The sequence below is a fragment of the Grampus griseus genome (genome assembly GCF_964374135.1).
Source record: "Grampus griseus genome assembly, chromosome: 11".
Classification (NCBI taxonomy): Eukaryota; Metazoa; Chordata; class Mammalia; order Artiodactyla; family Delphinidae; genus Grampus; species Grampus griseus.
Genome location: NC_139005.1, coordinates 44,826,494 through 44,840,949, shown reverse-complemented (window position 1 = coordinate 44,840,949; position 14,456 = coordinate 44,826,494). Strand labels below are relative to the sequence as shown.

Below are 14,456 nucleotides of genomic sequence, written 5' to 3'. Positions count from 1 at the left end.
ATTGCCCATAAAATAAATTACAGAATATATTGTGCTTGTGCAAAAGAGTTTGGTTCTTGAAGACAACAGAAACATAAAGACTTGACTTCCCTAGCTGATTTGCCTTCTCATCCATATATGAGAATTGTAGAAACAAAGGGCACAGAACTGGTTTCCGTCTGCAAACTTGCCCAGTTTATAAAGAAACCCAAAGAAAGAAAATACGTCCTTCCTTAGCTAATCATTAACAGAGTTAGAAAAGTCAGTGGGCTTGCTGGGAAAGAAAGGGGAATGGTCAAAATGTAGTTTTGTTTGTCTAAGGAGATGGCTATTGCTGGCCCTTCTGAAGGTAAATGGACTGCATTGACAAGTCTCCCAGATCACTATTAGGTAGAAATTCTATTAACAATTTTAACACTTTTTAAGTAATGTACATAATTTAATCTTCCTAACAATCCTATGAAGCCGCTACTGTTATCCCCATTTCATAGATAAGGAAACTGAGGCATATATGTGTTAATTAAATTGCCGAAGGCCGCCATTAGGTAACCTAGCTGAGATTCAAACAAAGGAGTCTGGCTTCAAAATCCATGTTCTTATTCACTCCATAATATTGCCACTCCTATCTAAAGAGAATTTCAGAATTTTTCATTCCTGGTAAACTCCACTCATTTAATCCTAATTCACTAATCCTAATCTTCACTTCACTATGGTAAAATATCAGAAATTTTAAAGTAGCTTTCAAAGCATTGCTTATCTTAAAAGGCAGCCACCATTGTCTTAAAGCCACTGGCTCAAATAGTGTTAGCTGGTTTAGGTAATGTATGTGTTGAGTCCTTTTGGAGAGGATATGGGAGTCAGGATCCCTAGCCTTTTCATTAAGAAAACACTGTTACATTCTACTTTTCAAAAATCCTACTGTATAAAGCGTGGGATCCTGGGCCTCTAGAACGGATGAGTTTCAGGATATAATGTCCAAAACAAGCAAAAAGAATTGTATATGCGCCTATGTTCTTTTTTCTGAATAGGGGAATTTACACCTTTATAATAATCTCAGTCTAAATTATGTATTCCAAAAATAAAATTGAGGATTAACCTAGGTCACAGCTATCTTCCAATGGTGTGAATACAATCTCTGTGGCATTCAGCATTACTTAACACCATATTTTCCTGAATTATTTGAGAAAAGGAAGTCAGAAAGTAGCAGTAATACTGCTGTGGCTACTTTACCGACGGGGGAGCAGAGTTTGCTTCTCCTACAATTGCCCTTCGCGTATCAAAAATGCCTCGACTTGGGGGACGGGAAGGGGTCGGCTATCTTAGGACTGCATGGCTCAGAGAAGAGAGTTCCTGCCAGGCCAGCGAGTCCTGTTCTAAATTCATACCCTTATTTAGACCTCGTCACCACCCCAGACTGGAAATACCCGAACGGCTCACTGGTTAAAGGAAGTGACTGCCGGCAGCTCCTGACCCGGAATCGGATCCTGGTCCCGCCCCCTCCGCCAGGCTTCGTTCTGCAACAGGCGTGGGTCACGCTTTCGCCAGCTCTCTTTCTGCCGCCATCTTGGTTCCGCGTTCCCCGCACAGTAAGTGCTGTCTTCGTCACGACTTTTTATCCGTAGCCATCCGTCTTTCTTGCGGGCTGAGCCGCCCCGAGGACTGGGAACTAAGGAGAATTGGAGGTTTTATGGGGCCACCGGGTTCCTGCTTAGCCCTGGGCAGTGTGGCCTTGGGGCCTCCGGACAAAATGGGGTCTGCTGTTGGTGTCCTGTCAAAAGCAGGGCAGAAAGGCCGTAGGCCGCGAGTCCAGGGCTGGGGAGATAGGAGCCGTTGCGGCGTCGGGGATGGAAGTGGGTTGCGTCTGGTATTGGGAACCGCTTCACGAGAACCTAGAGGAGGTTAAGGGGTCACAGCCTTGGAACAGCCCCTCCGCACGCGCGCTCACACACACACACTCTTCTTATTGTGACAAGCGAGTGTTGGGACCTAGGACACCCTGTTTCTTCTGGGTCCTGAAAGTCGGAAAACGGCAGTCCTTGAGGTCCTAGCCCAGGAAGCGGGGCGGGGGGGCGGGGCGGCGAGGGGAGACGACTGTTCAAGGTAGCGTCTGAAGTCTCCCATCCCGTGCTCAGGAGCCAGACCGCGAGCCTCTCCCTCGGGTGGAGAACGCAGTGGTAATTGCTTCTGTGTGGGATTTGGAGTGTGGAATAAAACGAATCCCTGGGCACTGGGAAATCCGCTCTCTGCAGAGTGTAGAGGAGCGGTAAAAGGTGGTGGTTCTGCTGATCAAAAATGGGAGGGTTACGTCGTGGTTTTCACCTATTCCAGCTGCTTTGGGGAGGGTTGTCCCACGCTTATGGTTTTCTAACAGCCCTCCGCAGTTTGAAGCTTGACTGTGGGTTGGGCAGCAGAACGGATCCGAGTCATTTCAGGCCTCCTTTTTATTCCCTTCAGAAATGCCCGGTGAAGCCACAGAAACCGTCCCTGCTACAGAGCAGGAGTTGCCACAGCCCCAGGCTGAGACAGGTAGGTTCCCCTAGACCCCTTGCCCTTGATTAAGATAGTAAGATCGACCCTAAAACTATTTGGTGGGTTAAGTGACAAATAGAATATACTTGTGTATTTCAGTGTTGACTCTCATTAAAGAAGATAGGGCTGTAGCTTTACCAGGGAGTAGAGTCCACAATAGTAGCTTTCCTGAAAGGACTTGCTTAGAGAGTGGAATAAAAACCGTATATTTAAGATTCGGGAACATTAAAAGCTCCATGGCTTGCTTTGTAGGTTATGAGAGCTGCTTCAAAGGTAGCTCTGTTGTGGAAGCCTCCCCTCACATAGGAAAACTGAGCAGGAAAGGGACTCTGATTCTTACCTGTTGGAACTAGGTGACACACTGGCAGGTCCAGGAGACCTGAGCTTTTGTGAAGTTCCAGCCAGCAGTTTGCAAGGTTTTAGATGGCAGTGCTTGGCATTGTGCCATCATCACATGCCTGGATAAGATGTTTGCTGATGGTAAATGTGTCCTACTGGGCCCCAGGCCCTCCTAGATTGGTTAACTTGTTTTATGGATTGGTGCTGAGACGTTTCTAGCATGCTGGAACAGTGCCTGCATCAACAGCTTATCTGGAACCCAGAATTGAAATAGAGCCTTCCTTTGACTGCTCTTCGGCTTTGGAATTAATGAATGTAGAACATAGTGTAAGGCAAGTTTTGAATTCTGATTAAAGTACATTTCTATAAAACTTGAGAAGGGGTAGGGAAAAAATTTTTTTATGGTAGTCTTCTTGCTGATTAGTTGTGCAGAGCTAAATGAAGGGAATTTTCAGGCTGTGACCTCCATCCTCACCTTTTTTATTCCCCCTTTATGGTAAATGCATTATTTTCTTTTAAACTCCACCTGTGACTTAACGGCAATTTTTGTCTCCTTCTGGAATTAAAATAGAGTTGTTTATAGTTGAAAGCATTAAGGTTCTCCCTCCCCACCTGTCTGATTTTAGCAGCTGAAGGGATTAATACAGCTGCTAGCAAACAAAAAAGAGGGGGCCTCTGAGCTCGGAAGTAAACTATATGAAATCCTTGAACTGCAAGGGACTTAAGGAAGGTAAAAATAAAGGAATGGTCTCTAAAAGATTCTGTAGTTTCAGTGCTAACAAAACTTTAGAGAATCTCAACTTGATTTTACAAATGTGGAGACTGAAATTCAGATAAATTTAGAATAATCTGGATCAAGCTTCAAAATTAATGCTATTTGCTTCTGAAGCAATCCTTAGTGCTGTTAAACTTATTCCGGAATATTTTGAGATTGCACAGTAGGTTAGATGATAATATTAAGTAAGCACCCGTGATGAACACTTGGAGTATTTTTAATACATAACTATAATTAAATAATTATTAGAATGAGGAAACTGACTCGGGATTCGTTATGGTGTCTAAAGCAAGTAATTTGGGCCTTAATCCCATCTTGAGGTCCAGTGAGATTAAAACATTCTAAGTTTCAAATTCTGATTAATATGTTTGAGAACATTTGCACTGTAATCATAAGATTTTCACCTACCAGCTCTTGAGGAAAAACTGCTTGAGCCACCTGTCTTTTCTGTAGTTGGGGTACTTTTGGTTGAGTGAATTTGGATGCTATAAGCTTTTTTTTTTTTTAAAAAATAATACTCCCTTCTAGGTGTTGAGTATTTGTTGGTCTAATCCTGTGTTACCTCCTGATTAGTAAGCATGGTATTTTTTCATCATTTCGAAAACCTTTTGCTTAGGTTTACTCTAGTGCAGATAGTGCCTATTTTGGCAGAATGGCATACTCATCCGGATTAAGGGGTGGGGATCAATGTATTTTCTCCACTCCAGTTCCCTACTTTCAAAATAGAACCACAGTCTGGTTTATCAAGTTGAGTTACAGTTTCATAATACAGTTCCTACCCTTGTGACTAAGCTGTCTCTCGTGGTCTAATTCATCTTAGATTGATGTTTGGAGACTTAACATTACTTAGAGACTGTAGAGTCCACCCATTTGTGGTTGGTTTTTTGTTTGACTTGGGTAAGGAAAATGAAGTACAGGGAGGCTAAGTGAAGTAGTACTTAATACACAGTATTAAGGGTCAGATTTTTCCTGACTTAGTGGAAGCCTGAGCATTAAAAGGCCTGTTTTTTATCATTCAGCTCTGATTCCCCATCATTATTGCCACTGACTGTCTTCCTTGTTCCAGTTTTCAGTATTTGTTTCAGTTAGTTCATGCTCCTTGGGTAGACAGGGTAGAACTGTTCTAGTGGTGATTCTATGGCCTGTGAGAAAGACTTAGGGTTTGTTTGAGGGGGGAAGGGAAGAGCACAACTGGGAAAGGGTAGAAAGCATGCTGTTTCCAACTTACTCCTGGGCCTGTGCTCCCCATTTAGAGACTAATAGGCTGCTCTTAGACTGTTTTTCACCCTAAAATATTTCACTTACTTTAGTAAAACTTGGGAAATGTGGGAGATGAGGAGAGGGATGTATTCTTACTTGACCACTGAAGTATGTTTGGGGAAGATTGCTGTTGCTTGTCACCTTTGTCTAATCCTGTATGGTGACTTTCATTCTCAGATTTAAAATTCCAATGTTTTCTGTGAGGCATGTTGTACCAAGTTGGGCTGTATAACTCACCTTTGTTTTTTTCCTTCCCTTTCCTCCTTTATCCTCTTTTTGTTTTTTGTTTTTTGTTTTTTTTTTTTTTTTTGCTTTTCTCCTCCAGCTTTGCTTCCTGTGTCTTCAGCCTTGAGTGTCACTGCTGCTTTAGGGCAGCCTAAACCTACCCCTACCCCTACCCCTCCTTGTTCCCTGGCCTCCCAGCAATGCCCTCTGGCAACCCCTAACCAGCCTTCCTCATTCCTTTCTCCCTCTACTATTGCCTCAACCCCTTTTGAAGCTCCTTTTCCTGAGTCATCCACTGGGACAGCCCTGCCTTTGGGAGCTGCCCCTCTCCCCACTGGCACCCCAGCTTTCCTACCAAACCTAATAGGGCCTCCCATCTCCCCAGCTGCCTTAGCTCTGGCCTCTCCCATAATAACTCCAACTCTGAAAGGTGTTCATTCCTCTTCAGCTCCCTTGGCTCTGGTGGCCTTGGCTCCCCACTCAGTTCAGAAGAGCTCTGGCTATCCACCTAACCCTCCTAGTTCACCTCCTTCGGTTGCTGTGATTGAGTCAGGGTCAGTGACGTCTCTATCAGCTCCAGTTGCTTCCTCAGAACCAAAGCCCTCTCCTCTTCAAGCTCCCTCTCAAGTAGTCCCTAATCCAAAAGGTACCCCCAGCCCTCCAGGTATAGTCAGTGCTGTTTCTTCCCATCTTGTAACTCCTTTGGTTTCTCTTCAGTCTGGACTAGCCTCATGTCCTCAGACGCCACCTGCCACTCCCTTAGCCATTCCTTCCCCTCAGGTCAAAGGCATCCCTATTTCCTCAGCTCTGACTTCTCCACAAAACCCTGCAAGCCTCAGCCTAAAGGGACCCCTTAGTCCACCTGCTGCTTTATCTCTTTCAACTCAGTCTATTCCTGTGGCTCCTCATGCCCCCCCAGTTTTCCTCACTTCTCTTGGTTCTCCTGTTCAACCTTCAGGTTCTAATATTCTGTCAGATCCCATAGAGGATACTGTTTCTGTAGATCATTCTTCCACGGGTACCTCTTACCCTTCTCAGAGATCTCTAATTTCTCCCCTTCTTTCCAAAAATGAGGTGGTTCCTACTGCTGAGGCTGCTTTTCCAGGGGGAGCTCCAACTTCCCCTCTGGCTCTGTCTGCTGACAAAGGCCTCTCTACTATCACTGACATAGCCTCTTCCAATGTAGCTACCTCTTCTCTGATATCTCCTACAGCCTCTCTGATTCTCAAAGACTCTCCTAGTGCTGCTCATCAACCTTTGGTGGCCCAGATTCTTGGTTCTTCTCCAGGGAGGCCAGGCTTGAAAGAAGCTCCTGTTTCTTCTGTTGGAACCACCCCACTTGGGATGGCTAACTCCTCTACAGTTTCTGCAGCATCTATTACCTTTGAGGTAGCTACTTGTGTCTTTCTTCCAGTTTCATCAGGTCCCATGAGCAGTAAGGACTCAGTTTCCCAAACTGCCTTGGTTATGGCGCCTGTGGCTCCCAAAGAGCTTCCTACTCCTCAAGTAACCACCACTCTGGGGATACCTGTCTCTCAACCTCTGCCAGCCCCCGAGAACCCCAAAAGTCTCCCTGTTTCACCAGCCCTGGCAGCCCCTAAAAATCTCCCTTCTCTCCAAAGTACATCATCTTCTCTGGAGATAGCTCTTTCTCCTGAAGCCACCTTAGCAAAGAAAAGCTTCCTAGAGCCTCTCCCTCTAGTTAAGCCAGCCAGTACTACTACCTCTTCTCTGGGGGTCAACTCCCCAACCTCTATAATCAAGACAGATTCTTACGCAAGCCCAGATCCAACTAGTCTGCTTCTCAAAAGTTCTCTCACTACCCCAATTGTAAGTACATTTCCTTTGGAAAGCACTGCCATTGATGGGATGGCTCCTACAACTGCCAAAGGTACCTCCACTCCTATACCTGTAGCCAGTCCTTTTCTAGAAGGAGCTGTCTCTTTAGATTCTAAAAGCCACCCTGCCAAGAAGAGTACTTCCACTCTTACTACTTTACCTTTGGTCCCTCCAACCTCTGAAAGTTGCCCTCTGGCTCCAGCTGTGACTTTATCTCCCCAGAATGTTTCTGCTTCTCCAGCTGCTGTGGCACAGGTCCCTGAAATTCCCAAGTCTGAGTCTTTTCCCCCTCTTCCTCCAGCTGGTACTCCTCAAGGTGCAAAGAAAGTTCATGGTATTTCTCAAACTTCAGCATTGGCACCTGTGGCTTCCTCTCCTGAAGGGTACCCAACTGAGGATTCTGGTGCTTCTGTTACTGCATCTTCCAAAGGAACTTACCTAACTGACTCCCCATCTCCTTTAGGGACTAGTGTGTCTCCTCAAACCAAAAGAACTCCAACCAAGAAGGGTTCAGCTACTACTACCTTAAGTCTTGCTCCTTCTGTTTCTAAAAGTGTACCTGCTATCCCTGATACTCCTGCTGGAAATCTGTCATTCACTGTTTCTCCAGTTGAACCTTCCTCTCTTCCAGAGGCCAATCTTTCTTTTCATGTCCGTAAAGGATCACTAGCCAAGAAGCATTCCCCTACTCCCCCATCCCCCAAAGAGGCTCCCATTCCCCTACCTATGTCTTCTCCTTCCCCCAAAGCGGGGCCAGCAACCCCATCCCCTAAAGAAACCCTAACTCCTCCAGCTGTGACTCCTTCCTCCCCCAAAGGAGCCCCAGCAACTCTGTCTCCCAGAGAGTCCCCAGCTACCCCATCTCCCAAAGAGGCCCCCAGTCCCTCAGTTGTGGCTCCTCCTTCCCCCAAAGGGGGACCAGCAACCTCATTACCTAAAGAGACCCCCACTCCTCCAGCTGTGACTCCTTCCTCCCCAAAAGGAGCCCCAACTACCCCACCTCCCAAAGGAGCCCTTACTTCCCCCAAAGGGGGCCCAGCAACCCCATCTCCCAGAGAGCCCCTCACTCCATCAGCTGCGGCTCCTCCCTCTCCCAAAGGGGGCCCAGCAACCACATCTCCCAAAAGAGCCCCAGCTACCCCACCTCCAAAGGGGGGCTCCACTCCCCCAGCTGTGGCTCCTCCCTCCCCCAAAGGAGGCCCAGCAACTCCATCTCCCAAAGAGGCTCCTGTTCCCTCAGCTCTGACTCCTTCCTCCCTCAAAGGGACTCCAGCCCCCATAAGAGCTCCAGCTATCCCACCTCCCAGAGAGGATTCCACTCCCCCAGCTGTGGCTCCTCCCTCCCCCAAAGGAGGCCCAGCAACTCCGTCTCCCAAAAGAGCCTCAGCTGCCCCACCTCCCAAAAGAGATTCCACTCCCCCAGTTATGGTTCCTCACACCCCCAAAGAGGCCCCAGCAACTCCACTCAAAGGAGCCTCCACTCCCTCAGCTGTGGCTCCTCCCTCTCCAAAAAAGGCTCCAGCAACTCCATCACTCAAAGGAATCCCCACTCCCTCAGCTGTGGCTCCTCCCTCCCCCAAAGGGGGCCCAGCAACTCCATCTCCCAAAAGAGCCCCAGCTACTTCACCTCTCAAAGGAGACCCTACTCCCCCATCTGTGGCTCCTCCCTCCCTCAAAAAAGCCTCAGCAACTCTGGTCCCCAAAGAGTCTCCAGCAACCCCAGACCCCAAAGAAGTCCCCACTTCCCCAGCCATGGCTCCTTCCTCCCCCAAAGGGGGCCCAGCAACTCCATCTCCCAGAAGAGCCCCAGCTGCCCCACCTCTCAGAGGAGACCCTACTCCGCCATCTGTGACTCCTCTTTCCCCAAAAAGAGCCTCAGCAACTCCAGCTCTCAAAGAGGTCCCTACTCCCTCAGCTGTAACTCCTTCCTCCCCCCAAAAGTCTCTAGCCCCGAAAGGGGGGCCAGCAACCTCATCCTCCAAAGGGGCTCCCACTCCCCCAGCTGTGATTCCTCCCTCCCCCAAAGAGCCCTGTACTTCCCCAGTTTCAGTCACATGTCCCTTGGGGTCCACTGCACCTCAGGCATCTAAAGGGCCCCCAATAAAGAAAGGCCCCACAGCTCTCAAAGCAGTGCTTGATGCTCCAGCTCTAGAAAGTGCACCAGTCGTCACAGCTCCCACTCAGAAGAAGAGTTCTGTTTCACCTCCTGTGTGCCCAGATCCCTCAGCTCAGAATGGTACTAAAGGATCCCTTCCTGCAGTGGCTCCAGCTCCTCTACTGACAGTCTGCACTCAGAAAGGTTCTTCTCCAAAGGCTCCAAAAGCCCTCCCTACTTCTCTCTTAAAGGGCAAAGACTCTTTCCATTCCCCAAAGGGCCCCTTGGCTCCTCCTGAGTCTGAGACGTCTACCCCTTCAGCAGCAGCTGCCCCAGAGAAGGTCCTTCCTAAAGCTGGATCTGCATCTGTCTCTCCAGCACCTACCCCATCAGTCTCTCTGCCTCTTGCTCCCTCCCCAGTTCCCCCTCTGCTCCCTAAACAGCAATCTCTGCCGTCCTCACCTGGGCTGGTGCTGGAATCACCCCGTAAGCCCTCAGCCCCTGCTGATGAGGATGAGCTGCCGCCTCTGATTCCCCCGGAGCCAATCTCGGGGGGAGTGCCTTTCCAGCCGGTCCTCGTCAACATGCCCACCCCCAAACCTGCTGGGATCCCTGCCCCAACCCCCTCTGCCAAGCAGCCTGTTCTGAAGAATAATAAGGGTATTTGCCTTGGTTTGCCGTGTGCATGGTGTGTTGCCCACAACCCTCTGGGGGCTACCCACCGATACTAACCGTAGGATGCGCCGCTTTCTCCAGTATATCTGCTTGTGTTTGGACGTAGAACGATAAGTTTAAATGCCAAAGCTCTAGGAATATGAAACAATCTTGGTTTTCACCTCAGATGGTCTGTTGTGTACCATCCTGTGTAATGTGGTTCAGACTAACTCTGGATCTGTCATCTTTTTTACCTAACTGATCTGACATTGAAAACCAAGACCTTCTAGACCTTTAATTTGCTCTAAACTCTACTATATCACTAACTTTGTCCCTGGGCCTGGGATTTGCTAAAATATTGGGAAATCTAGAACTACTTGAATTTCTTTTCACATCTTAGACTTAGTAATAACCAGTGCCCAGGGACTCCCTTTTCTTAAAAGACCTATTTTTCCTAGCCTGGGAATGGTGCAGGTGTATGCTTTTTCCCTTAGTAGTCTATTGATGCTTGGCCTTTGAATTGAGGGAAACTTAAATATGTGAATTATTTTTGGAAGAAATGGAAGAGGTCACAAGAGAGTATCTAGTAGAGGTGGCTACAGAACTGTAGATCAGCATTTTTGAGAATCTTCAAGCTGTGTTGATTAGATCAAACTGCTAGGGTGAGTGGTTTGAAAATAAGGCTAAATGTGTGTACACAACTGCTTTTGGCCTCCCCCAACCCAGTTTAAAGGATGAGGGGAAATCGTCCCCCACCCCACCCCCAGTCTGCCTCCACAATGTGATCTTACTTTTTTTTCACTTAAGTATATCTGGAGGCACCTTGTTTACCAGAACCTTTCTAAGACGGTTGGGCTCTTGGGTAGAATTTGGCGTTACATAAGTCATTGGTGTTTACCTGTGCCATAAGTGAAGACTTTGAGGGAAAGGAAGCAGTTATATAAACTGCTCGGCTGTATCTAGTAATTATCTCTCGTTTCTGGGGCTGGGTCTTTAATAGATGTGTACACACTAGTTTGTGACTGAGTTGGGGGCTGTCGTATCAGTACGAGCTGGCTTCATACAAGTCAGTTGGTTTACACTTAATTTTGCGAGGTCTAGCATAAGCCAGTGACCTCTAGTCTGGGGAGGCCATGGTGAGGTGCCTCTTCCTTGTAATCTTTACTATAAAATAGTAAAAGTTACTTGTCTTCTTAGGGTCTGGAACAGAATCTGATAGTGATGAATCAGTACCAGAGCTTGAGGAACAGGATTCTACACAGGCAACCACACAACAAGCCCAGGTAGGTATTCTCTTTTTTTTTTTTAATAAATTTACTTATTTATTTTTGGCTGAATTGGGTCTTCATTGTTGCGTGTGGGCTTTCTCTAGTTGCGGCGGGCGAGGTTTACTCTTTGTTGAGGTGCGTGGGCTCCTCATTGCGGTGGCTTCTGTTGTGGAGCGTGGGCTCTAGGCACATGGGCTCAGTAGTTGTGGCTCACAGGCTCTAGAGCACAGGCTCAGTAGTTGTGGCGCACGGGCTTAGTTGCTCCGCGGCATGTGGGATTTTGCCGGACCAGGGCTCAAACCTGTGTCCCCTGCATTGGCAGGCGGATTCTTAACCACTGCACCAGGTGGGTATTCTCTTAACTTACTAGTGTAAGTACTAGTAAGTTAAGGAGGTCAAGGAAGCATTGGAGGACCAGTGTTGATTAGAGAAGCTGACTTATGTATTTGGAGCTGTGAATCTTCATAAAGGGAAAACCACATAGGGATTGTGGTATCCAGGTCTTACATTCCAGTTTACTCATAGCTGTTTGATCTTCTTAGCTGGCAGCGGCAGCTGAAATCGATGAAGAACCAGTCAGTAAAGCAAAACAGAGCCGGAGTGAAAAGAAGGCACGGAAGGTAAGAGTTTAAGTTATAAAGAAGGATTAAAGGTGCTGATGAAGCACCTTTCGAGAGGGGAAACTGTGGTGGAACTCTTGGTAGTGGTATAAACACGTTTAGTTAAACTAACAGACGTTAACTATGGCAGAAAGCCCAGGAGGCCTGGAAATCAATTCTGTATTTTTCCTTTTCTTAGCCCACAGAAAGTCTTTGCTTAGAATATAGTTTTATTATGTTCCTTACTTCCTGAAACTGCTTCTAAAGAAGTTGAAAACCTGATGTTCTTTTTTATTCTTTAGGCTATGTCCAAACTGGGTCTTCGACAGGTTACAGGGGTTACTAGAGTCACTATCCGGAAATCTAAGAATATCCTTTTTGTCATCACAAAACCAGATGTATACAAGAGCCCAGCTTCAGATACCTACATAGTTTTTGGGGAAGCCAAGGTAAGGAAAGTTCTTGGGAGTTCCTCTAGACCGGGGTTTCTCAACCTCAGCGCTATTGACATTTTGGGTCAAATAATTCTTTGTTGTGGAAGGGCTGTCTGTTTAGCAACATCACTTGCAGTGTGATGGGGAACAAAATCACCACCACCCCCAGTGGAGAACCACTGCTTTAGACCTAAGTTATTTCTTTGCAGTAATATATAATCCAAGTGAGGCCGCGTGATTTAAAGATACGTAGTAAGTTAATGTGAAGTGGGTTTAAGAGCGGGAGTTTGGAAAAGATATAAATGATTTCTTTGGTTTGCTGCTGATCAATCTACTCACATGAATCTCTCTATTTTCTGCCTTATAGATCGAGGATTTATCTCAGCAAGCACAGTTAGCAGCTGCTGAGAAATTCAAAGTTCAGGGTGAAGCTGTCTCAAACATTCAAGAAAACACACAGACTCCAACTGTACAAGAGGAGAGTGAAGAGGAAGAGGTATATAAGGAAATCTTTTGTGCTTTTAATCCTCACAAGATAATATTATGTTTGTATTGATGGGTGGATTCTATATTATTTTAGGCTCTTGAACTCCATTGAGTTAAGTAGCTTTTGAGTTATATTAAGAGCTAGATTCAGGAGATGCCTGACAGAACTACTGAAGTTGTTCTTGCCTTTAGTTTATTAAGTGTTTTTTCTCTCTCTTTTAGGTTGATGAAACAGGTGTGGAAGTTAAGGACATAGAATTGGTCATGTCACAAGCAAATGTGTCGAGAGCAAAGGCAGTCCGAGCCCTGAAGAACAACAGTAATGATATTGTAAATGCTATTATGGTAAGTGTCCAAGCCTTTATTCCTTGACTCCCTCTGCCCTAACCAATCATGGGTGACTTTATTTTCTGTGCTTAATATCAGCCAATTAGGAAGCCTCTTTCCAAAGCCTTTTCTGAGTTGCCTCAGGTTTTAGTGACCTGAATTCTCTCAATTTGCCTGTAACCACCTCTGATGATCTCTTTTCTCTTACAGGAATTAACAATGTAACCATCTTGAAAAGAGGACCTTTTTTTGGTGTTTCAAAAGAGTAACTGCAGCTGGGTTTGAAATTTGTACTGTTTCTATCATTAATAAAGTTATGGCTTCTTGTTGGATGAACTCAGTTGGTGCTTGATCTCTTCCCCCAAAAAAACATGAAAGCCCTAGAAATGAAAAGGTTTAGTACTTCAGGTTCCCCTCTTAAAACCTAGCCTTTTCACCTCTTGTGAGATGATAACTGTTCAGGCTATCTATTAGGAACTTCTTGTTCTCAGAGACAACTGAAAGTTTCTCATTTCTTTCCCAGATGTTAACTAGTAGCAAATCCTGATTATTCTTATTCATTTTTTTAAATAAATTTATTTACTTTTTATTATTTATTTTTGGCTGCATTGGGTCTTCGTTGCGGTGCGCAGGCTTCTCATTGCAGTGGCTTCTCGTTGCAGAGCATGGAGGCACGCGGGCTTAGTTGCTCCGCGGCATGTGGGATCTTCCCAGACCAGGGCTCAAACCTGTGTCCCCTGCGTTGGCAGGCGGATTCTTAACCACTGCGCCACCAGGGAAGTCCCTGATTCTTCTTTATTTAATAATTATCCCCTTCTCTGACCTGCGATCTTTCTGAATACATATTGGGCCCCGTCTGGCTTCTGTGGCAAGCATTTCATGTTGGTTACATCTTGTCATGTAAGAGCTTGGGACAAAGTTGGAGAGAATGCATAGTGGGTGGGGGTGAAATGACAGTACTTTGTAGCAAATGAAAAGGTACCTCACGAAGGAGAGATTTTGACTACTGATATACAGTACAAGCACTCTGCTCTTAGGCATACACTGTACAGGTATATATTAATCTACAAAGTAAATTATGATTAGGGTAGCCATAGTTATGCTAGGATAATAAATGAAAACCAGAACTGTACCAGGCAAACTGGTACATACAATTAGCCAGTTTGTGATAAATATAGATAGCTCTATAGAAGTCCTAAGAAGAATGAAAGTTCTGCGTTTAGGTTGTTAGGAAATGGTTTGGGGAAAAGTGGAGGGCTTAAAGTTTGGAAATAGGAAGCCTACAAGTAAATGTAGAGTCAAGAATCCTAAAATGAATAAGTGGTAAGACACTTAGAATGAATATTAGGATAAGAATAAATTAGTCTAACATTGCTGAAGGCTTTTGGAACTAAAGTTTAGATCTTTTTTTATTATTTTCTCAATCTCTGAGAAAGTAGGCATTATTTTAGCAGTTGTGATTAAAAGCTGAGGACCGAAGAGGTTAAATGACTTCCACAAAGACCAGAGCCCTTTCGCTGTGGTAGGCTACTCTGGAGAAGCACAGATGGGTGTCTGGGGGAGGATGATGATCTGCTTCCATTTCACTGGAGTAGAACAAATTAGATCATTAAATGAACAAAGTCTCATGAGGCTAAAGTCTGCCAA

General features: G+C 45.9%; 1 protein-coding gene across 2 annotated transcripts; it reads left to right on the top strand.

Annotated features, from left to right (window-relative positions):
- Positions 1–1,486: 1,486 nt before the first annotated feature.
- NACA (nascent polypeptide associated complex subunit alpha) lies at positions 1,487–13,405 on the top strand. 2 transcript variants are annotated; one of them, XM_082665344.1, is made up of 9 exons: positions 1,487–1,565; positions 2,434–2,505; positions 5,208–9,701; positions 10,893–10,978; positions 11,506–11,583; positions 11,865–12,011; positions 12,364–12,492; positions 12,705–12,827; positions 13,020–13,405. In XM_082665344.1, the coding sequence occupies exons 2-9, from the start codon at positions 2,436–2,438 to the stop codon at positions 13,032–13,034; spliced, it is 5,142 nt and encodes a 1,713-aa protein (XP_082521470.1). In that variant the 5' UTR covers positions 1,487–1,565; positions 2,434–2,435; the 3' UTR covers positions 13,035–13,405. The 2 variants fall into 2 exon arrangements, with proteins under 2 accessions (XP_082521470.1, XP_082521471.1); XM_082665345.1 differs by lacking the exons at positions 5,208–9,701; positions 13,020–13,405 and having other exon boundaries at positions 1,524–1,565; positions 12,705–12,869.
- The last annotated feature ends 1,051 nt before the right edge of the window (positions 13,406–14,456 follow it).

What these genes read in the sequence shown, in the direction of transcription:
- NACA (XM_082665344.1), top strand. Translation starts at nt 2,436, where the DNA reads ATGCCCGGTGAAGCCACAGAAACCGTCCCTGCTACAGAGCAGGAGTTG. An exon ending in CAACCACACAACAAGCCCAG is followed by an intron (nt 10,979 to 11,505) that starts GTAGGTATTCTC and finishes TGATCTTCTTAG; the next exon opens with CTGGCAGCGGCAGCTGAAAT. An exon ending in GTGAAAAGAAGGCACGGAAG is followed by an intron (nt 11,584 to 11,864) that starts GTAAGAGTTTAA and finishes TTTATTCTTTAG; the next exon opens with GCTATGTCCAAACTGGGTCT.